The sequence below is a fragment of the Gymnoscopelus microlampas genome, assembly GCF_963454915.1.
Source record: "Gymnoscopelus microlampas genome assembly, chromosome: 10".
Classification (NCBI taxonomy): Eukaryota; Metazoa; Chordata; class Actinopteri; order Myctophiformes; family Myctophidae; genus Gymnoscopelus; species Gymnoscopelus microlampas.
The window spans coordinates 21,937,063-21,962,162 of NC_139947.1; the positions used below are offsets into that span (position 1 = coordinate 21,937,063).

Consider the following 25,100-nt stretch of genomic DNA (forward strand, 5'->3'; position numbering starts at 1 on the left):
ACAGCAAAAGTAAAAGTACTCATGTGCAATGTCCCATTTCATGTTTTTTATGTTTTCAAAATGTAAAAAAATCTTTAGCCAATCTACTATCAATGCAGCCTTGTGAACTTGTGATTGACTATTTTTGAATAGATTCACTTTAAAATAGGGCTTAATTGTAATAATAATCTAAATCTACAAAGTAACTAGAAATATTTCCCTTTGAGGTGTAGTGGAGTACAGTATTTGAGTAAATGTACTTAGTTACTTTCCACCACTGCAAAGACCACAGGTGGACCAGCCACAGCAGCTTGTTGGGTTTGTCAAAAACATCATCACACAAAATAGCGACATTTCTGCTGCACGTTATTTGCAACAAAGCCGCTTGATTACCCCTCCCGCATTCTCCATTTTGTTTAATGGAACAATTAGTTGCACTGTGCGCCGCTTGTGTTTTTTTCCGCCCACTCTCCCAAAATGGAAAAGACGGAGATAATTGTGAACACTCACCTGCAGCCACTTAGAGAGGATGCCATAAAGGGTAGGGGCATATGAGAGAGAGGGAGGGAGAGAGGGAGAGAGAGAGAGAGAGAGCAGTGCTCGTTATAAAATGTCATCTTACGACATTATAGTGCGTCGAAAGTAGCAGATCTACAAGCTCACAATGCATCGTATCCACGACGCGTCGTAAGCTTGTAGATCGGTTATTTTCAGTGTGCAACGCCACCATACGGAAATTAATTAATTAGACTGACGATAATAGGGAGTGCTGTTGCTCTGGGAGTGCTCTCCACTGGATCGCATGCTAACACACGGACAACCTCTGTTCAGTTCTGGGACTCGGGCACACAATGTTTAGTGAGAAAATGCTATGCGTATACAATGAGAATGGGAAAAGAAAATCTATTTTCGAGTTGGAAAAAGCTGTCAGCTGAGCTCAAACATCCCTGCAGCTGGAAAACAATACTGTTCAGAAAAACCTACGAGCTCGGGTGTCACCACCGGCTTGATTCACTATTGTTGAAGGGAAACACACGGAGCATTGTCTTCTGCCGGAGGAGACGCATAAGAGGTGCTGCATGGAACCGCAATGCAGCCTGCAAATCAACACTGAGATAAAGTTTTGGAGCATTGCAAAGTCGGGGAGTTATACTGCTTAACTGGAAACGAGCTGCTTCCCCAAGACTGTTTTCTTGATCAATCAACCAAAATCAACCAATGATAGTGTTTCATTACTTTGCTGTACCACCTGTGAGCTGCAAACGCAGACTGTAAAAAGAAAAAACATTATAACTGTGACAGAGGAAGTACAACATCAATACACAATCGAGATACATAGAGAGGGTAGATGTGTTTTTATACTTTTATACGTTCACTGTCAATCAATGTTATAAGCACACGTATTCAGGCACACACACACACACACACTCACACAAACATCTGTCATTGCGGTAACTTCTTTCTGAGCACCGCCATCACTACGGTACCACCTGTACCCCTTCGAGAGCAGTGCTTCTCGGGTCCTTCTTCTCCTTTGACTGATTTGAAGGAATGTCCCCCAGAGGCTGAACACCCTATGATTTATTCATGTCGAGACACATGATTTATTAAAACACATACGATTTGTTAATCTTTTAGAAGAATCGAAAGTCCCTTCATTGATTCGGTCTAGTCTGCTCGTGTACCCCCCCCCCCCCCACACACACACACACCTCTTGAGGACTGCAGCTCCAGCGTCCAATTAGCCAGCTCGATCAAACAGTTTGAACACCGGCATTATGGAGAATATACTTGGTCCCAGAGCCTTAACTCTCAGCTTCAGCTTCTCCATGTACTCTACTCTACAGCTCCCTAACTTTGCAGACACCTAATTATGGACTGATCCTAATTATGTGTCCTGTCACTAATTTATCTTTTCCCTAACCGCCATCAATGCTCTCTGAGCGTATGACTGTACAAACTACAGGGAATTTAGATAATTGGGCAAAAAAGGTAAATCAAGCCGAGTTGAACAAAGTGGTGTGCGGTTACATTCAAGCGGGATTTTTTTTCCGGAGCGCCTTTTTATTTCGTCCATAGGGTTTATTGCCCACTCCCACGTCTGTGGCAGACTTTACAGACGGGGACCCACTGTTGCGCAGCCCAATGCTTCCCTTGGCGACCCGAACGAAGAATGGTGCATAGAGATGCCAGGTGTCCACTGAAAAAAACTAATATGACATCAGTTTAATAAGCTCCTGCCATAAAAAAAAAACAGCTTGCCAGGAGGCAGAGCCATAAAAAAACAGGCTGTGGGGTGTTAAGAGTTGCTCTTGAATTACCACAAGAAAAAACTTTTATTTGACGCGAGTTAATTAGACATGTTGGTCTCTTTCTGGAAGGGCCACTCTCCTCAGTCTGAGGCACCGTAACTCGACCCCCTGCGTCATGGCAGCCACACAGGCGTTTCTTGGCACCGGTGTCAATCAATGACACTGGTCTGTATAAAGTTAATCCTTTTGTTGCAAGTTTTCATTCAGTGGCCTCTCATTCTCCGGGAGAGCGAGGCAAAAAAGATCCCCTAAATTAATTGGATCAACGATTAAGGAGGAGGCATCTCACTCCAGTGGCCAGAGACAATGGGGGAAGAAAAGGTCTCAGCGGGCGCCAGGGTAAAATTGACACTTGAATTAGATAAAGAAGAATGGAGGGCAGAAAAAAGGAGCGGGGGTGGGGGGGCACCTATCGGTGTGAGGTCTTCAAGGAGGTCTGAGCCCGTTGTTGCCGACAAGATGGTTTTGATTGACTCCCACTCCTGTCCGATATCAATTTAGAAGGGGGCCCGCGAATGAGTGACATTTTTTACTTAGTTAGTGCCTTGACAAAACATCTCTGAAAAGCACTATGGGGGAAGTGCACGTGTTCTTTTCCATGACCCGGCTTGTTCACGTCCGGTAACGAGCGTAAGCTACTGAAAAGTCTCCTTTGACGCTCAAAATGAATGGTCCCCATGTCACCTAACTCCAATTCACTGTAGATTTCGGTTGTGCGTATAGGCCTATATACTGTACTGTATATGGGCTTGTCTCTTTTTTTTCTGACAGCATCTGAGAGCGAAATAGTTAACTCATTCATGCATGGATGTCAGACACTGGTGCGCACCGCTTTTCAATCCCACCTCTTTGGTGGGAACCCGCGCTGAATAATTTCATAACCTCAGACTCCACTTTTAACCTCAGGATTGCAGCGTTGCCGCACCTACAGCGCAGTACGGTATATTTCTGTTGGAGGAGTACCAAGGTCATGTTTTCGCCGCCATGAATGATTCATTGGACATCCACCGTAGCCGAGCCACAAGTGGATTCAAGCGCCTCTTGCCATTCCCGGGCTACATGTGTACGCTGGGATGTTTTCTTTTCATTCAGAGAGGCTTTAGCGGAGGGCCTTTCGTTCCTCCAGGTGGTCTCAGTGAAGCAGCGGGTAGCTTCTTTCACTAAGGTGATATATCGCGTGCTGTGAGGTAAACCAGCGGGCAGGGCATTCGCTGTCGCATGCGCACACATACAGTAGTAGTACACGCACATACAGCAGTGCACCATTTTAACTCTGAAAGTGTAGAAATGGAAGTTTCGTCTTAAAAAGAAAAAAGCTTACTCTCCACGAATCTCGATGGCGAAGGGCGGATAATAGGTACACATAGGGGGTGGGTAGGAAGTGAAGGTATCTGGATGCGAGGCAGGGATACGTCTTGGTTTGTAGCCGGGGGTGGGGAGGTGTGGTGTGTGGGGGGGGGGGGTCCGCCTCTCTCTCACTTCCTAATCCCCCTGAGCTCTCTGCAGGAATAGCTCCGCTGTGACGTAATGCAGGAGGGCTCTGTGGGGGGGTGGTGGGAGGGGGTCTGAACTCACAGCCAAACATATGGAGGGGATTGTATAGCACTGCAATGGGACTGCAAGACTACCCCAGCTTCCTCCAATATCACCCAGTGAAAGAAAAAAAAAGACTCTTTCTCGCGCGTGTGTGTGTGCCGGCGCGCGCGTGTGTGCGCACATTGTCTGCGAGAGCTCAAAAGTGTGCTTGACACACAAGTGTTCTTGAGATGGAAAAAAAGTCTGTTTGTGCATGTGTGTGTGTGTGTGTGTGTGCGCGACTGCGCGTCTGTGTGCTTTCTTGTATGCACGGGTAGAAAATCGTGCTTGTGACAAAATGTGCACGTCCTCATGTGTGCGCGCGTGTGTACGCGTATGCATCTGTGTGCTCGAGTTTGTGCGAAACTCTCGCAAACACACTTGTGGAATTCTGTCTCTCGGGTCAAAGAAAGAGAGAAAGAGAGAAAGAGAGCACACTGCACAACTCTGGCACAGTAAATCAGGAGAGGAGGAGGGGGGGGTGGGGGCGAGCGAGGTGTTGAGGAAAAGTTTCCCTCCTCGCTCACATAAATATTAATCTGTGGCTCTCGGGGAGGATAAAGCTGGGGCCTGTATAGCTGTATAGCTGGTAAAAGATATGGCTCAATAGCTCATGCTCACTGGGGTGGACATATTATCTGTGTCAGTTTTTTTTTTAAACAGTGCATCAGGTGTGGTGAACATTCAGTAAGGAGATCCACACGGCCCAGTGCTGGGTAGACCCCCCTCTTTTCTTTTCTTTTCTTTTCTTTTCTTTTCTTTTCTTTTCTTTTCTTTGTCACCTGAGTCCTGATTCTGAAGCTTTTGAGGACTCTTTACCACTTGAACCCTAGCATCCCTAGTCTGGGGGATGCTGACATTTGCCGAAAATAGCTGATCTACAAGCTCACAAAGTGTCAATTTTGCGTTTTGAGCTTTTTTATACTTATAGAGCCCTTGGGAATCCGATTAATCAAGTATAGGGTTTTAAAGTCTCATTTATTGTTAGTGACACGACGGTGTCCCTGTGGAAAATATCACTTCTACAAGCTCACAACTCATGGCATCAGCTTGTAGATATAGCTATTTTTGGCGCAGGTCATCTTGTGACAAAGTACCATTCAGGTGTTTACTTTTACGTTTTTTAACCGACAGCCTTATAGAAAAAAAATCCTGCTAATCTTGTATAGTCTTTTTTTGTAATCACTATTTATATTTACATTTAACTATTATTTGTTAAATAGTGCTACACAAATAGTTTGTTCACCGTACACAGCAAAATGCAGTGAATTTAGGGGTCAATTTTTTACATTTTCTCTGTACTCTGGAACTTTGGAACTCTAGTCGTTTGTGCAGTCCCAACTGTAAAAAAAAAAAAAAAAAACGGTTATATAATTTGCATTGACATTGTGAATTTGTGGAAAGTCTTGAAAATCGTATTTTTAGCCTGGCCCTCCAGCAGTAGGACTCTCAGAATGGCGGTCGGTCTGTCCATTGGTCGGTCTGTCAGTCTACCATTTTGTTCCACAAAAACATTCTTGAAATCTATTTGCTGGATTGCCATGGAATTTTATGGGCATCTTCATGCTCCCTAGACGAAGGCCCTTTCTCATTCTGGTGACCCAATGTCTTTTCCTCTTACACACATTTTATCTCAAAATATAATGGGCCGAATGTCATGAAATCTGCTGAGAGCATTGAAGCTCCCTGGAAGATACATTTGAGAGACCTCCATTGACCTATCCTCTAGAGGCCAAAATATATATTTTTTTACACGCAATATTTAATAATAAGCTGATTCCAGGATGAACCCTTGTGATTTTGGTTTTCTTCTCCCAATTTCCAGGTGGGCGTAAGGCACCACATGAGCTCTAGGGGCTGCTAGCAGCGCTTTTACACTGTTCAATTGGACACTTAAAATCGAATAGGCTCACAACGCGTCACGGTGCGACGTGTTGTGAGCTATTTTCACCTTAAGCATACAGTATAGGGCAGGCCAAGGCTATTTTTGAGAACGTTTGCCTATAATGCCATGCCCAGAATAGGGACGCCATGTGTTTAATTAATACACCCTTTCCTTCTACATTGTTTAAACAAAAATAAATGTGGTGCAGAATTCCCATCATGCAATGCCACATAGTTGGCAAACGCAGTATGACTTGGGTGGACGAATGCATGCCAAGTAGACACTGGTACCATTCCAAGGAATCCTATGGCCATACAATGCCGTCCACGCCAGCAAGGTTGTAATTTCATGTGTGGGCTGCAGTCTGAGCCCTATTTTGGACGCGGCAGCGGCAGTAGGTGAACTGTCGGCCCATAGTAGTCAATGTGGTTTGGCTCTCCCTCCTTTGTATATATATAATGTGACTTGTTGTTTGTGCAACGTGGTGGTGCAGGCAGAGTTCAAGCCACCCTGCAACGCTGCACAGTCCGTGACAGTATACACCCCCCCCCCCGCCCCCCCCTCTCCCTCCCGTCCCCTCCCCTCCTATCTGTCATCTTCTCGGTCCCCTCGTTCCCGTCTGTACTGTATATAGCAGCTTATATAGGTTTATATATGTCTATATATATATATATATATACAGTATATAAGCATGTGGTCCAGCAACGTCTCTGGACCACGGGCCCTTACACATGAACGCTCCGCATTTCACCGTGCTTGCAGCCTCTCCATTCCGAGATACTCTGCTCTCCTTTGCTGTTTCTTTCTCCCGACCCGTCTTTGCCCGTGGGTTGTTTCAGATGGGGTGGGTGGGGGGTGTAGGGGGGGGGGCTCTCAAAGCCGTCCCCGTCGCCTTGTGTCTTCAGTGAAAAGAGCACCGCCTGTCGGGGGCTGGGGTGGGTGGGTGGGTGGAGGGGTTGACTGTATATCCCGGGCCTCTCCTTTATAAACCCACCCACCCCTCTCCCTTTCTCCAGCCTCATTTTCATGATCCTCGGAATGCACTCCTCCTGACTGTGTGTGGTGGGGGGGCACCTCACAATGTACCTCTCTCCTTTGCCCTCTCTCGTGTCTCTCTCTCTCTCTCGTGTCTCTCTCTCTCTCTCTCTCTCTCTCTCTCTCTCTCTCTCTCTCTCTCTCTCTCTCTCTCTCTCTCTCTCTCTCTCCTTTACGTACTTACCCCCCACCACTAATGCCCCCCGCCCCCTCCTGTTTTCGTCATGGGGACAGAAGAAGTAGGTCTGAGGGAGGAAGGGGGGGTAAGGGCATTTATTTATTTATTTGTTTGTTTTGCGTGCAGGCCTCCCCCCTCCCCCCCATGTGTTTGAAAAGCCAGTGCAGGTTCAAACCTTCAGTCCTCCCCCCGCGGCGCTCTCGTCGGTTAAAAGCCTCTCCAGCCGCGCAAGCCTTCCATGAAAAGACGGCCCTTCTAGGGGGAGTGGGGGGTATGTGGAGGGGGGGACACACGACGGCCATTGAAAACCGGCAACGTTCGCTGTATAGTCAGTAGCCTCGGAGAATGTTTGTGGGTGAGGCAAATTAATGGCATCAGACAGCCTTGTGACAGGAAACCCCATTATGTGACGGCTGCACAATGCCGCCGAGACTTGGTTTCAAAGGCAAAAAGAAACATTTTTTTAAGGAAAGAAAGAAAGGGAGAAAAAAACCCACCCCCGTGCTTACCACTATACGTATCCCCCCTTTTGAAAATCCAAGCTCTCTCAGGCACTGGGCTTTCCACGTCATCCGCAAACCTTAGACGCAGTGCTTGAAATCTGCCATTCTCGTCCCGGTCCTACGAGAGCCTGACGGAACCAGATCTCAGTTGTCTGTAATCAAGTGCTTTTATCAGTTTGTCATTAATCGAGCAAAGGCCCCACACAGCCACGGCAGAGGAAGCCCCAGAGCAAGGTGACTGGTGACTCTGTTGGGGGGATAAAAATATCTAAAGTGTAGCACAATTAATTGCACATGAGAGTTATTGATTAAAGTAATTTTGATTTGTTCCATTTGTTGTAACCTCCCCCCAATTATGTCATGTTAAAGACCTTGATGTAATCATCAAATGTAGATTAACTGTGGAAAAAATAACACAGCCTATAAAAGCATCATGGGAGAACAATGTGAAGTTGCCAACTAAATTGGGGAGAGAAAAAGGGGTAAAAGATAATAGAAAAAAAGAATAAAGAAAAAAGAATAATATGAAGTTGCTTCACTGTACTGTAAACTTTACAGTACTGTATGGTATTTGGGTCAAATGCTTTACAGTGTGTAGTGTAGCCATTTGACCCACATACCATATCTAATGGACCCAAATCTAGTGAGAATCGTTCTTAGAGAACTGATTACAGCAGTGGATCCCAACCTTTCCTGGATCACCCTCTGGATTAACCTTTTTGAAATAATTCACGGCCCACCCATCTGACTACATGACACGACAGCCATTCGGCTGCTGCGTTAAGTGGTCAGGTGGGTGGGCTGTGTGCATTTTCAAAGCATGTTTAATTTAACCCTTTAAGACCGGGAACGCATCTATGTCATTTTGAGAAATTTGAAAAATAGCAGATGATGAGCTTGTAGATCTGCTATTTTTTTTTTTAATCTTGAAAAAAATCTTTGAATATATCTTTTTTTAAGCATTTGTAACTCAAATCTTTGCTTTTCTGGGGGTCTTAATGGGTCTAGCCGATTCTACAAAATGCCTTCTAAATCCTACCAGTTTTTTAAAACGTATGTTGCTATATCAGTAGCCTCGATCTCCAGGCTTTTATTTTCCTTCGCGTTTGGCTAAAAAAGAAAGCCTGGACCAAGCTGTTGACATTCCTGGCATAGGAAGTGGGCGTCACTCCAAATGTTGTGTCGTCAGGGCTCTCAATGCTGCACATTGGGGAGGAGGAGGGGCACGGGGCGGGGCGGGCGAACAGATTGGTGAACCAATGGGAGCCCCCGGCTGTTTTCTCCGGAGATTTTGAATCCGCCCCTCTATGCCAGATATCAGACGCGCTGGGGAAAGGCTACTATATCAGTGGTTCTCAAACCTTTTCATGTCAAGGACCACCCAAAACACAAATCAAATATGAGGCTGGCCAGACTGATAAGCGAAGTGAGAAAAAAATATATATCTACGAGCTCATAGCGCTTGTATATCTGCTATTTTTGAACAACCAAAGTATATTATGGTTAAAGTGGTTAAAATAATTGTGACCCTATATTAACACATTTTGCTGGGGATCCCGTGGAACCCCCTCATGGACACTTTGAGAACCACTGTCCTATACAGTAGCTATCAACACTACAAAATACTACACTCCTGTAAAATACAGATAAATAAAATAAAATATGTGTGATTTGGGCGTAAAGAGAATGCCTTTATGGCCCTCTCCCTCCAGACATCAGAGATTCATGTAAGGTTTTCCCCACCGTGTCCAACTCTTCCTTTACAGACTCTTGCTTTTCACAGCTTTTCTCTCCATCAGGTTACAGTAATCCTGGTAGGCTGCAAGCAGAATGCGACAGTTAAAAGAGGGGGCAATCTGTTTGTGAGGGCCAGGGACCTTCGTTGACCCACTCATCATAAACCTGTTGGTTTGATTCCTTTTGAAGGAAGCAGTAGACAGTTGTAGAAAGCCACATGATTCCTTTGCATTCTTCCCCCTTTGTTCTGTACAGGGAATCAGTTCAATTTATGCAGTCTGAATTCCACTAAAAGGGCTTGCAGTAGAATGACTAATTGTACAGGTTTCTTCCAGTGACCTGTAAGTAAGCATTACCGAGCCACGAGGCCCATAGGGCACGAGCCTATCTCCTGTTTCCTTAGCGTGAGGCAGCTTGATGTACAAGTACACCCCCTGGACATGATGTCGCAGGGACCAGTGACCTGTAGTTCAGTCTAAATGGTCCTGATATGAGATGATCTCTGCTGTAGGGCCTTTTGTAGAAGCAGCATGGCATTCATCTTCATTTGGTTTTCCTTTAAGCTGGTTTTCATTGTGCTCTTGCCCTCGGTGACAATGTTATGGTTCTGAATAGCAGCCACGTTTTAGGTAAAAGGCGACCCTGCAACGGTCTGCAACAATCGACCAAAGCTCTTTGGAATGAAGCTAGAGTTGGACGACTGGTTCAGTGCATTAAAGGCAACAGGAGTCAGAGGATAATCTCTGTTGGCATTTTGTCTTTTGAAGCCAGCTATGAAGGAAAAGGTTGAAGGTCATGCCTTTATAAGGCTAAAGTTAATTTCCTGTTTCTGTGCTTGGTAGTAAGGGGAACTTGGGCTTTGGTTATGCACAGTAAAATGTTTTAATTTAACTCTGAGAGTGTACAAATGTAACCAAATGGACCCGTAAGTGTCTATTTGGTTACATATACACCCAGAGTTACAAGTGGATAAATTAACATTGAGGATGTTACTGAGTAGCCTACCTAAACATGGACTTCTTGCATTTGATTTGTATGCTACAAATGTGAGCCTGTTCTGGATGTCAATCAAACGGTGTTGACTTTTGAGGTGCACCGGCAACAAAATACTATCATGAACAGCAAGAACTGACTTATGGGTCCAGTTTTACACTCTAAAAGGAGTTAAATTGACACTCAGGATTTTGGTGACTGAGTTTCATAACAAAAACAAAGAGGTGAAAAAAAAAACGCAACACCACGTGTATCCCTACAGTGGGAGCTCATTCCTAATGAGAGTGAAAGATCAGAACATGGGTTGACATCACCGCTGGCAGTCTGTACAAGCCCACGCCTTCACACAGCCCGGCCAGAGAATCCACCTCTCCGCGCAAAGCGGTGTGCTAGATACTGGCCGGAGTCTCTCTCTGTAATATGTTCTCCTTATCCCTCGTGCAGCAGAAAGCACGTCATTCTGGGGGTGGGGGTCTCTCCAAAAAACTTAACGAGATGACAGCTTTGCAAATGGCCCAGGCCCAGATATCATTTATTGGGGTGTGCAGGACTGACAGTTTGGTCTCGGGGCAATTTCTGAAAAGTAATGATGACGTTTATTCCAAGTTTGGTTTCAAGAGCAGCCTGGGCAGTGAAAACAAATGAAAGAGCCCCCCCCCCGGCCCCCCAGAGAATTTAACATGTGAAATGCAATGTGCGAAATGCATTCGGCGGAAAAAGTTGAGCAACCATGCTGGTTCAAACAGGTGCTGTCTTTTTCCGGGGGGTTTCTGATTAAAGATAATAGGCACATATGTTTTACTTTTATTTGTTTGTTTTCAAGTTGTTTGTTTTTGTGCTTTATATCCTCGCTCAGCTCCAAGTTTAAAATCTGTCTCCATTTTCGAATGCAGAATGCCTGCTTCGAAGAGCACTGAGCTCTTTACAAATCGTTTGGGAACGCCTTTGATGCCTTTTCCACGCAGCGTCTGCATCGCAACATTTCAATCTCCTCTCTGCATAACAAGTGAGCGTGATAGCAGGGACGGCCCTGGAAGGAGGGGGTATTTTCTTTCACTCCCGATGGGATTAGGAGACAGTTTATTGATAAGATTGCCAGAGACGCCGTTGTCGTAATCCTGTTTTATGGCCGTCTCAAGATCTTTGATCCTGTGCTGCATTCATATGCATGAATGCATAGAAAGAGTTACAGATAACGAGACCCTAATGCCCTGAAAGCTACATTTCCATAGAGTGCGTTAGCTTTAATCGCGCTTGTATTGATTAGTCCCAAAACATGAAACATACAGTGGCTACGGCACATTCCCCCATGTTCAAAGATTTCCATGAAATATGAAAGTTCAATTAAAAGACGAGCGTGCGCTGGGTTTAATGACTTGATTTATTTGATGGGACCTGACTTTGTAGAGACTAACAGAACTTTACTTTATCGTTGCCATGTTTCGCTCTCTCTCTCATCCATCCACTCAGCTCTCTCGCTCCCTTGATCATCTCTCGTCTGTCTTGACTCTTTTAACTCCTTGCCTTCTTGTTTGCATGTCCGTTTTCTGTCTGCAACATTTATGTGTTCGTACTTGTCTCTGTTGTTTTGCTCTCTTTTTCCCCAAGTGTTTTTACATACAGTATATAATCCTCTTTCCCACTTACTCCCTCTCTTTTGCTCTCACTCACACAGCTTCTCTACCCCCCTCTCTCTCACCAGGCTAAGCATGGGGTCCCGCTCGACTGCAAACGCAAAGAAAACGGATGCTGAGGGCCAGAGCGTGAGACCAGGTAAAGTTTCCTTTAAGCATAATATTCTGTCCTCCCCGTGCAGCGTTCCTCTGCGCCCACGAGAAACCCCCACATCCAACAAAACTGAAGGCGATTTCACACAAAGTGGAAGGCGAAAGGTAAAGTTATGCGGTAATCGCATACTGTAAGATATACGCTCTTCTCGCCCGGCTGAACCTTGAGGGGGATGGGGGCAGCATGGGGGTGGGGGGGCGGGCGGGTGGGGGTGCATTTCAACAGAGCGAGCTGGAATAACACAGAGGAGCGTCCAACAATAATGGACTTGCCCCTCTTTACTTTCCGTCCATCCAGCCTATGAAACGCCGGCCACATACAGTATAAATACATGGAACAGAGTTGAGGGAAAGCAGCGGGATGGAATTACTCTGAGCCCCAAAGCACAGCTGGGCAGAAACTGCATGGGCTGTCAGTATGGAGTGCATCTACTCTTTCCTCCGGAGTGGCCCTATATGTCGGGGAGTAGTATTCCCAGCACCAAGGGCCTCCTCCGGAGGAGGTTTGTCCTGGGAGCCTTTTTTTTTTTGTCCTTCCCACAATGCACCGAGAGCGTTGTGGCTGAGAGGGGGGGCTTTTGGGGGAGGCAGACAGCTGCTCTGTAATTTAGCGGCCCTGCTTTTGGAACCAGAGACGGACTGGATGGATGGAGGGCTTTGCTTTTTTTCTCTCCCCCCCCCCCCTCCTCTCTCTCTCTCCACCATGGAAATGATATTTCCAGCCCTGGCTTAATGACACATAATCTAAGATGGAGGAAATCAAACGTAGCATGAAATGTCAGACTCTCCCTATTATGTTTTCGCTAGCGCTTGTGTATTTGTATCATGTGTGTGTGTGCGCGCAACTCGACGTTCTGTATACACACATACTGTACGATACCTTTTAGTAAAGTGCTGCTCTTCCTCATGCAACATGTACCGCACAGAATAGCTATATAGAACCAAACAATCCCCTTTAACATTCATGCACAATAGTGCACCAGAGTGAGCATTCAAAGTGGGTTTCAATACTTTGGCTTGATAAAACAAAAAGGACCACTCCACTTTTGGAGAAACAAAATTACTGGCATATTAATGCATGGACAGAGATAAAACCCACGATGCACTTGAGCACAATGCATTATCATTGTCCACAAACAATTTTTGTAGTTGAACTATGCTCCCACACACTTTACAGCCTTGATTCCACTATGTTCTTGCATAGCATGTGGCACACAAACACACGCACGCACTCAGACGTGCACACACTCAGGCACAGGCACACGCACACACACACACACACACACACACACACACACACACACACACACACACACACACACACACACACACACACACACACACACACACACACACACACACACACACACACACTTTCTCCTTCAGTTTGTGTTTCAGCTAGGGAAAGTGATATTTCATATGTCAGGAGGAGACAGGTGTGACGCCATGTAACCAGGAAGAGGGGCTTAGGTTCAGGGAAGCCACTGGCCATAGATACGCATGCCTCCGTCAAGCTTATGGAGCTCATTCCTGCCATCCCATAGTAATACTATGTGAATCCCGGGCCAAGCCACGCTGGTCCCCCCAACGGTAACACGATCACCCTCTGCTGCTATCAGGCACAGGGGAGATAGTTGTGTTGGCTCGGCAACAGCAGCTGAGGGGAATGGGCCATGTCTGTAATGCATGATTTATACTTGGTTTGCGCATCCTGTCATGCACCGAAATGACCAGATCTAACGTGTTGCGCTGCGATGTGTTGTGAGCTTGTAGATCTGCTATTATAGGTGCATTATACAAGCGCACAACTAAAGAAGAATCAGGCCTGTGTGTGTGTGTGTGTGTGTGTGTGTGTGTGTGTGTGTGTGTGTGTGTGTGTGCGTGTGCATGCGTGTGCGTGTGCATCTCTCTCTCTCTCTCTCGTTCTCTCAATTCAATTACCAATTCAATACAAAGGGGCTTTATTGGCATGGGAAAAAAAATATGTGACCAAAGGCAAGTGTGAAATGAAAACAAAAATCAGAAATGTATGTACAATTAACGATATAGGCCTACTAGAACAAGAGTCTCTCTCTCTTGCCCCCCCCTCTCTCTCTCTCGCTCTCTGTCTCCCCACTCCAAGCGGCACATACTGTACTCTTCAGACTTTTCATGCATGTGTAAATGGAAATCAGCAGTGTAATCATCACAACCCAATCAGCAATTTTCCCACTTATTCACTAGATGTGCCCGGAATCCTGGATGTTAATTCAATTCTGAAAGTGTTCAAATGGATGTGTAAGGGCCCACTTTGGCACTTTCAGAGTTTAAGCAGGGTTCCCACTCTTCTCAAGAAATACATTTCTAGGTTATTTGTATCATGTGCACGCACACGCACGCACGCACGCACGCACGCACGCACGCACGCACGCACGCACGCACGCACGCACGCACGCACGCACGCACGCACGCACACACACACACACACACACACACACACACACACACAGTACATACATATCTAAAATCTTACAGACTTTGTAAGCTTTATAATACCTCATAGTGTTTTGGAAGGAGACTATTTGACTGTGACCAAATCTGCTGCCTTTCACCTACCCATGAAAATACTAAACATTTCATTCTGTCTTGTTAATTACAGACGTCCTCCTTATCCGAACACTAAACACAGATGAAACATGTTGTCGCTTTATTTACTATTTTTCTACGCTCTATGATAATGAAAATAAACTCTTAACTGAACCTTTTTTGAGGAGGGCTAATTTAGATACTTAAGATAAGAAGATTAGAGCATGCACGTCTACTCTAATAACCAGGTGCAGAACAAACATAAAACCAGCATAAAGAAAACAGAGTCAATGCACTCTCTGCTGCTTGTATCAGATCGCTCACGACTGAAGATCCAGATGATCAAATAGCAGTGTGCGGGACTGACTTTATTGTTTTATTTCATTTAAATACTTTCACATATTAAAGTAATATCTCTGCTGCACATACACTAGTGGGAATTGGATGATTTACATTGCAATGGGCCTACTTTGAAGTCAAGTTATTCTTTACAAAGCCAGGTAGAAGCACCGTCCAATACACACAATCAAAGTTACTGCATTACCGTAAGAAATATCCTTAAGCAAAGGAATACTATGGAATACTTTCTTTTGAAGAGCTTTAAATATTTTTTGACATAACTCATATGGGTGGGTGGAAATTCAGCTCATATTAATTTCTCACTGCCAAGCCACGAGGTACTGTGCAACAAGGACATGTCAATCTGTAAAAAAAAAAGAAAAGAAAAAAAGAATTATATACCGCAACGCAAATCCATTTTGGGAAACTTTATGACAATGTCAGTAGATGTACATCAGCTAATGTACACAGCAGCAGTCTGTTCATCAGCTTGTCACTTTGAGATAATTGGGTAAAAGCGTAATTAAACGCCTCGCCAACCAATGTGCCAAGCTGAAAATTCAATGAGTATATAGTTAAAGTTTAATCACGTCTCACTGGACTCACATTTGAATCACCTCAACAAACAAATCAGGCTGTTTACACAGTAAAAGCCTCTGTGTTAATTTATCCATTTTTAACTCTGTAAACGTTAGATGTGTTCAAGATATCCAATTATTTCAAATAATTCCAGGACGACTTGTCTTCCAGGGCATTTGGACATTTCCATGACTTGTCCATGACTGGAAAAGTGCATTAAAAATTCCAGGTTTCCCAGGACTCATGGGAAAACACTGATTTTACTGTGTACTTGTGATCGTGTGATTACAAAACTTTGCTGGAAACAAGCTCTAGTCAATTACCTGAGCTGCATGCTTTTCAAGAAGACTAGATTTCTAAGTCACAGTGTAATCGCCTCACTTCTCCCACATCTTTTAATATAAAAAGGAAGACCCAGCAGCTATCTGCAGAAGCACTAGCTCTCCAACTAACCACCACACACCGAAGCGAAGCAGAAAATCAACACAAGGTTGAATCCCTAGGCAGTAATTAATCCTCAGTGCTTATTTTTCCATTTGTAACTGTGAAAATGTACAAAATGTAACAAATTTGGTTACATTTTGTTCATTCTCAGTGTTAAATTAAAGGAGGTGTAAGTGATATGTTTTTGTTAAAACTAGATGGCTAGACTCATGCAGAGCCAAAGTTAAAGCTCTGTATACCCATAACAATCATTGCTATAGACTAGAGTGTTGGTTCAGTAACAGGGGTTTACTCATCTCTCCAACTCTTTAGTAAACAGAAAATACATTTTCAAATTGGGATACCAGTTTTATACAAACAGGAGATAGAATCCCACAAAGATCGTTTATCAGCTTCAGTTTTATAGTGTTTCAGTTCCAATGTTGTCTTCTCATTTTGTGGTTTCATAACTTCCAATCTAACTTTTTTTATCCTGTATGAGATCTTTCTCTTGATTCGTTCAGTTTGGTATCCTGACCTGAGAATGTATTTTACGTTTTCTATAGAGCTGGAGAGACACGGAGACCCCTGTTACCGAACAAACGCTGTAGCAATGATTACTATCGGAATACAGAGCTATTTAACACATATTTTAAAAATAATAGAATCACTTCCTTTAATGAGAATATACAAATCTAGCCAAATGGACCTGTGTTTAGTTACATTTGTTCACTCTCAGAGTTAAATGAACGGTGTAGACTGTTTGGACGGTGTCTGTACACAGACAGCCAGCCTCATCGACCACCACAATCCATTGCTCCATGGAGTGGAACTCCCCCACATTACAGCTACCTCCTTGGACAGTCACTTAGGTTTGATTTACTCATCCTAGTCAAAGGCAGACAGGACACTCTGGCCCTTTTCTATCCAGTGAAGCTGGATATAAAAGGCAGTGTTAAATCTGCAAGTATTATTATTTTCATGAATAACACGTTATTTCAACCAGTATGGTAAGAGTATGTTAATATAATAAAACTATTACATCCGCAGTGGTTCCATTGAAAAATGTAGACCTCTGTGTCGAGGAGGACACCTACTGGTTGAAGAGTAGTACTGCCTGGAACTCATAAGTGTAAATCTCTCCCCCTGGCCCAGGGCGATTCCCTCAAGGATGAGCGGTAGATATTTGGTTTCCCACGAGAGAGGCCAGGTTTTTGAATGAGTGTTACAGTTGCAATTACCTCTCTCCGTCAGGGAGGATGTAAAACTTATGATTGTAGCTTTCATCTAACTCTGAGAGTGAAAGAAATGGAGCGGATCCATTTTTATACTCTCAGAGTTAAATGAACACTCGGTGATCACTGTGCACTGTCAGCCTCTAAGCCTTTATTTAATTACTCTTGTAAATAAGAGTATTATTTATAGATTTGGCCAAAACCCAAGAATTTGTGGCCTGTCCACAGTGATGAACCAGACTATTCCTGAATTTCATTTCACTTCACTTAGTCAGCCCATATCTTCTCTGCCATTTCGCTGTTGTTTTCCATTAAGGTTTAAATCATTCAGGGATCCAAAATAATACACATTCAAATCCTTAATGTTAATTTATCTCTGAGAATGTACAAATGGACCTGTAAGGGTACACTTGTTTTCGTCTTCTTTCAGCTTGTCACACATGCTAACACATGTTGTGTTTCCAGAAAATGGAGTTCTGTTTTCTGCGTTTTATAGTGACTCCAGCCACCTGCATGTCCTCTCTCACTATATTCATAAACCTCCTCTTTGGCCTTCCTCTTCTCCTCTTGCCTGCCAGTTCCATCTTCAGCACCCTTCTCCCAATGTACCCCTCATACCTCCTCTGCACATGTCCAAACCATCACAACCTTGCTTCTCTTGTTTTATCCCACAACCGTCTAACCTTGGCTGATCCTCTAATGTACACATTTCTGCTCTTGTCCTTCCTTGTCACTCCTAATGAGAATCGTAGCATCCTCAATTCTGCCACCTCCAGCTCTGCTTCCCGTCTTGTCGTCAGTGCCACTCTGAGTTACAAAAGGATAAATGGACACGAAGACTTTACTGTGTAGATGTTTGTTACGATGCCGACTCTGCCGAGGAAATAAGATATCATGCATGATTTTACTGATTTGTTTGACTGGCACTAATCTTCATTGGACTTACACCCTTTTAGGTTTAACCTGAGATAGATCGCTAATTAGCGCCCAGATCTGCCTCAGGGTTTGCACTCGGCCCCTGCTAATTACCGGAATGTTCAATCACGTGCTGAGTGTGTGAGCCGCTCTCAAGGAACTCATAAGCCAAGAGGATCGATGGACCCAGTCAATAGGCTCCATTAAGAGTCCGATCTGAGTGTCCGTCCTTACTGACGAGTCAACGCCAGACCTGTACTAATGAATACTAGTGGGGTTGGGGTGGTCTTTAAGACAGTGGCAGCTTTGATGAAGAGCACATTCAAATGGCACTGTACTTCCCAGAAGAATAGAGTCCAACCAATAGCAGATTCTTGGGTCGATGTTGATTCCGATTTTGGAGAGTCCTAGACACCACCGATTACTGATGGTTTGAGCGATATTTCACTGAAAAGTGCAACATACTGTATTGATTATTTTTGATTGATTAATTCTTTGTTTTATTTAATCATGTAAGCCCTTAACCACTTAAGCCCTCAAAATAAAGTTTAAAAGGTTAAATCTGGGCTACAGCGGCTGCATAATTGCCAATATCAAAAAATTGCATATATATGTATGCCAAATCGATATATCGGTCTACAGCTGAAAATATTTTGTGCGGTTACACAGGTCATGTTGAAATAGACCGGAATATGATTTGTTTAATCTGATTAATTCATGCGGTTTATCGCTTTGGATAAATGCACTTCTGTGTTGAAATACTGTACCCCTGCCCGGGCCATCCAGACGAATATGAACCTCATGATGGAATAGATGATTTCATAGTGCGGCAGTAGTTTCATTTGTTGCTTGAAGCGCTAGACATGTACCGACCATTTTATTGCCTGTGTTTTAATATAATCATAATCCATGTCTGTGGCCGGGGGCCTCGTTTTCACAGCAGTGTACTTTAATCTCAAATGATTTCATTGTAAAATGAGACCCTGACATTTGTCCTTGTCCCTCAACTCTACCTATTATTTCTGTTCCTCATGCAGGGGAGTATGTAATCATGGTGAGAGATGTGACTAGCCCCCCATTCCTGGGTCATGTCTTACCTCCTGCATTTACCTTAGTGAGAGTCCTCCCTGCAAAGCCGAAGAACCCAACCCCAACAGACAAGAAGAAAGAAAAAAAACAAGCCGGACAAGTGATATCTATTCACTGAAGAAGTGCTATGCATTCTCCAGAACAATTACCAATTACTGTAAGTGTTTCTGTAATACCAGAGCAACAACACACTCAGTGGTTGAAAGTAACTAAGTACATTTACTTAAGTACTGTACTTAAGTACAATTTTGAGGTATTTGTACTTTACTTGAGTATTTCCAATTTTCAGTACTTTTACTTCTGCTTCACTACATCTCAGAGGCAAATATTATACTTTTACTCCACTACAATTATTGGAAAACTTTAGTTACTTTTCAGATATAAATTATGATATTATGAAACATACATTAACCACTTTAGCCCTATTGTATACATAGGCTATTTGCAAATAGCCGATCTACAAGCTCACAACGCGTCGCGATGCAACGCGTTGTGAGCTTGTAGATCTGCTATTTTCAAACATTTTAGTACTTTTACTTTTGGTACTTTAAGTACATTTTTATGCCAATACTTTTGTACTTTTAATGAAGTACATTTAGAATTCTGGACTTTTACTTTTACTAACAGAGTATTTCTATATTGCAGTTAAGTAAAGAATTTGAGTACTTTTTCCACCACTGAACACACTGAAGCGTCACTCAGCATCTCGAAGTCATAGGAGAGTGTGTGGAGCCAAGACATCAGTGAGTCAATGTTAGAATGCATCTATTGTTGTGATCATACTGTAATAGTTGTCATGGTACTGTAAGAGTCGTGCGTTTTAAACCGTGGGCAGGGAATTCTGAGCCGCCAGCAACTGTCAACTTCAACGGAAACAACTACTAGAATAGAATGTTTCCTTCTGATGCATTGTGAATTTGATCCTTCAGCCAGTCGAGGCCTCAATTATTCTAATGGGATCTTATGTGAACGGAGCAGCCTTGTTTGACCTCAATAAAAACAACAACCGCTCAATGGTGATTACTCAATGGGCCGGGCACGGCCGTAAGCGCTGGAAAGAGGTTATTCAAGGCCAATGTACATGACGGGCGTGTGTGTGTGCGCGCGCGTGCGTGCTTGCGTGTGTTTATTTTCATTCATTTCACATGTGCTCTGGAGTCAGGAGCAGTGTCGCTCTCGAGTAGGACGGGACAACAATCCGAGACGTGACATAAAGCAGCCCCGCCAAGGCTGCTCGAACCCGCCGTCTCGAGGTTGCTATTAATCACGCGATAAATCAGAGTGTCACTCTTTTTCTAAAGTATACCCCCACCCTCCCCCAGTTTTGATCCTGCGGTCGCGTGTTCCCAATGTTCCACTGGTGGGGTGGGTTCCATGATGAGGTCACGAGTCCTGGGGGCCGACGCCCGGCGGCGGAGAGACCAGCCGTCTACAAGAGTCAATTTGAAAATAGCAGATCTACTATAGCCGTGTTGTGAGCTTGTAGGTCTGCTATTTTCGAAAAATGTTGACCCGTCACATCGCAACACGTTGTGAGCTTGTGTGCTATTTAAAAAAAAAGTTTTAATCTTGACAAAGAAGGAAGCATTTGAACACCAGGGTTAACGTGATTAATGGACTCACTTTTACAAGTTGAATTTGTATTTATAGTGGAGTACAGTGGAGAGAGAGGCAGGAAAAGAGAAGGGCGTATGAAAGCCCACAGTACAGATAGTGAGTTGGACTTCAACCAGCACGCTGGACTGGTTTAGCCACTTGGGAAGACTTGATGACTTTGAACACTTCCATACATCTGTCCCTTTGTTATTTGTTTATAAATAGCACATTGCTCCTCACATTGCTCCTATATCTCAGCTTTGTTACCATCTCTTTTTAACCACTTACAACCTAGCGTCCCTATTTTGGGCAAAATAAGGACTGTAAGGCTTTGGTCTAGCACATATCTCAGAATCCCTGGCATGACATGTCCCACAAATTGAACTAAGATCACAGTAGGCTCACTGAATATTCTAAAAGGCATTTGCAAGAAAATCCTGAGTGCTGCTTTCGCATTGATTGAAGAATTCCGTTGTCTTACCTACTGTAAGTAAAAGTAGAAATACCACCAAGGTAGAAACTCTGTTAAAGTAAAAGTCCTATATTAAAAATGTTACTTAAGTAAAAGTACAAAATATTGGCATAAAAATGTATTTAAAGGAGTAGTTCATCCCAAAAAAGTACTTATTTTGTAACAATTACACACCCCATGAATTCATGGAGAGGTTTTAGTTTTTTTCGCATTCTTGAGCCAATAATTTGGTTGGTAGAAGACTCAGGTCTCTTTGAGTCTCTTATCATAGACTCCACCGTTCATCAAATTATTGGCTTAGGAATGCGTGAAAAACTAAAAATCACCATGAATTCAAGGCTTCATGGAGAGTGTAATTGATAGAAAATAAGTAATCTTTTGGGTGAACTACTCCTTTAAAGTACCACTAATTATGCAGAATATAAAATAAAAAAAATAAAAATCGTTTGAAATTAGCAGATGTACAAGCTCACATGACGTTTAATTGTGACACACTGTGAGCTTATAGATATGCTATTTTCGAATAGCCAAAGCATTGAATAGGGTAAGTAACCATTTTCTAAAGCAGCCAAATAATTGTAGTAGAGTAAAAAGTACAATATCGCCTCTGAGATGTAGTGGAGTACAAGTTTAGTATGAAAAAAATGAAATAATCAAGTAAAGTAAATGTACCTCAAAATTGTAGTTAAATGGGATACAAAATGTACTTACCGGTATGTTACTTTCCACCACTGTTTCCCCTCTGTCACCCTCTGTACCGTTTATAACAGAAGCAGACTCAGTAGACACTTTTGAAAAACCGTTGCAAACTTCCAGTATTTTTTGTTTGCAAGCATTGTTCTGTGCAGTACAATCAGTAAAGTCGATGAATTGAGTACAAAGGACCCCAATGGAAACAAGCCATAGGCTTTATTGGGTTTAAAATCCTCTTAGCAGACCTTTTATTGAACTATACTTTCCTGTGCTTTTTTTGGGCAAATTGCTAATAAAGTATTCAATCAATCAAGTAGTGTACAGATCCGGTTTCACTGGTTTTGTTAGCTAAAGGGGTCTCTGCTCTTCTGTAGTGGCCTAACTATAGTTTTGGTCGATTGTAATTGTTACATTGGCTTGATGACAATGTCTGGCATTGTGTGGTAATAATATAACAACATAACCAGGTTCTACTGTACTCCTATTAGATTTTTATGACCTCATGTCCTTTTCTCTAGTGCTTCTAGTACGTGGCCCCAATGTATTTGGCCACGTACCCCCATCTGAAAATATTTTGTGTCAGGGACGTCCATACAAAATGTATCAAAAATGTTCACAACGCAAGATGTTTTGAAAATAGCAGATACGATGCACTGTGAGCTTGTAGATCGGCTATTTTCAATCCTGCCGATGTCAATTATATACTGTAGGCTTAAAGTGGTTAAACTAATTAATTAATTAGGGGGCCTTTATTGATAGGACAGTATGCTGACATGAACTGGGGAGAGGGAGATGGGGAGTGACACAGGGCAAAGGTCGTCGGGATGCTGCGACATGCTGTCAGGCTGCATTGCAGCCTCGGTGCCCGGACCGCTACGCCACGGCCCGGGCCTTTAATTTTGAGTGACCCCCATGACATTCTAAGCACCACCAAAATGTCAACTTTGCACATAAGATATCTCATAATTTAACAGGCAGCTTGCAGAATGAACGCTACCGATTTTGGCAGCCCTGATAGCTCCCTGTCGATACTAACTTAACTTCAGTGAGCACAGACAAAATTCCACTCACAGTGGTAATGTACAACTATACTCTCTACTTTTTAAGAGCATAGTCCAGGGGCATAACAGTAGGAGGTGATAGTATACATGGAAAGAGTTATTGTCTTGTTGACCATTTTCTACCACAGATGTAGTGAATTTGGGTGAAGTGCTACTCAACTATGCACCAGAGGTATGTGTAATATATTGTTCCACTCCTGGGCAGTGTCATGTGCAGCTCATTAGTGTAGAAGCAGCTTTTAGCTGTGGAGCCTAAATCACAGCCATAAATTAACATTTTAGCAGGCCTATCCCCACCTCCAGTTCTTTAGTCACAAGCTATGAACAGACTTTTTTTTTGGTGTACTGTTTTTATGCCTACCTCGTTTCAGGGCACTCGTGCAAGTCAAAGAAGTGTTCACCGTAATGAAAGCGAATTTAGTTCAATTAGATTTTAAGGTTTAATAACGCACCACAGTGAAACACACATGAATAACTAACACATGTGCGCCTCACTGCTTATAAAACTAAGAATGTTAAGTAATTAAGGCTTAGCGTTCCCACATGACTAAGGGCCCCAAGGTAAGTTGCTCCAGTAGGCCGTGTTGGTCTACCTGGTTAAGAATGCCTCCATTATTCCTTCCTGTTTTTATTCACCACAGTTGATATACAGGCCGGCCTCCTGGTAAAATACAGGTGTTCCAGTGAGATCAACTTTTCCCACTTCAGTTAATGGTGCAAACTTTCACCTCACTTATCAGATTACAGCATAGGCTTAATTGGTCTTGGGCTCATGTTTCCCAGTTTCCATATAATGAATCTTTGCCACTGCCTGCTGAGGAGAGTTGATTTAGAAGTACTGTAAAAAGTTATATTGTTCTAATTGTAGCCAATTTGGTTGGTAACCATTTAAATTTCATACTGTAACACCAGGCTAAAATACAAGCACACTGAGAATACTTTCTCCTGAAAGAAGTTAGGACATTTTTTAACAGAACCAGTGGGCATAATGCAAAAAAAAGAGAGAAAAGTGAGAGAATTCAAAACAAAACAATCTACAGTAAATCTAATTAATGATATGATTTTGGAAGAGAATCTGTGTGTGTGTGTGTATATATATATATATGTATATATATGTATATATATATATATATATATATATATATATATATATATATATATATATATATCACATACATACATATATATATATACACATACATACATATATATGTATATACATACATACATACGCACGCGTGCGTGCGTGCGTACGTATATATATATATATACTAGAAGTTCATATATGTGGTCATTTTTGGCACAGAATCAACTAATGGCATGCGACAGGGGAATGTTTTACATTTTAAAAAGCACATAACTGCTTCATAAGTTTCTAAATTAACGATATTACAGGCGTAACTTATGTTGTAGAACAAAATATGAAACTTTCTGTTAATCACAGACCTTATTTTCTGCATAAATAAATAAATAAAAACTATGGGATAAAGTATTGGAAACCTGGCAAGGGAACCCATTGCAAACTCTCTTCTGAGTTTTAGGATTGCAAACTGTAGCACTCTATTATGGAGTACATCCTACAATCAGGTGATGGTAAGCTTGGAGGACTTCAGAATTCATTATGAAAATAATTCCCTTATTTAAAGCTGCAATCCAGTACTTGTTTGAATGAATAAATGTTATATTATCTGTATGGAAGAGTATGTTAATATAATGTAACTAACACATCTGCAGTGGTTGGAGGTTGTCTCTCCCTACATTTCCATTAAGAAATCTTGACCCTGGTGTCAGTTAGCACACCTGCTGGTATCAATAAAGTTACTTGAAGAAGGCGGCGCTCCGGATTGGACATTAGACGTGCCGCCATCTTTATTGAAGTTCAGTCCTAGTTGCAATTACCTTTCTTCGTCAGGAGAGGGAGACAACAGAAATAAAACTTATTGATTGTAGCTTTAAAATGTGGCCATATTTTACCTTTTGGCTGTTAATTATACAACTTCAACTTGATGTTTGATCATCCATTTATGAAAAGTTCAAAGGTCAGCATACAAATACATTAGTGAACAAAATCTTCATTTGACACTCAATCTTATGCTGAAATAGGCCTAATGTATCTAACTGAATTGTCTTGAATAATACTGTACAATAG

At 42.9% G+C, this 25,100-nt stretch overlaps 1 protein-coding gene across 1 annotated transcript in view; it reads left to right on the top strand.

Moving 5' to 3' along the window:
• LOC311054143 (MORN repeat-containing protein 1-like) overlaps positions 1-19,247 on the top strand; it is a gene marked incomplete at both ends in the record, with an annotated part of 63,897 nt that extends 44,650 nt beyond the window's left edge. Inside the window, 2 exons of the mRNA XM_084070022.1 lie at positions 11,900-11,970; positions 19,078-19,247. Coding sequence (XP_083926148.1) covers positions 11,900-11,970; positions 19,078-19,247 — 241 coding nt within the window. The remainder of the gene's footprint in view (positions 1-11,899; positions 11,971-19,077) is intronic.
• Between the last annotated feature and the right edge of the window lie 5,853 nt (positions 19,248-25,100).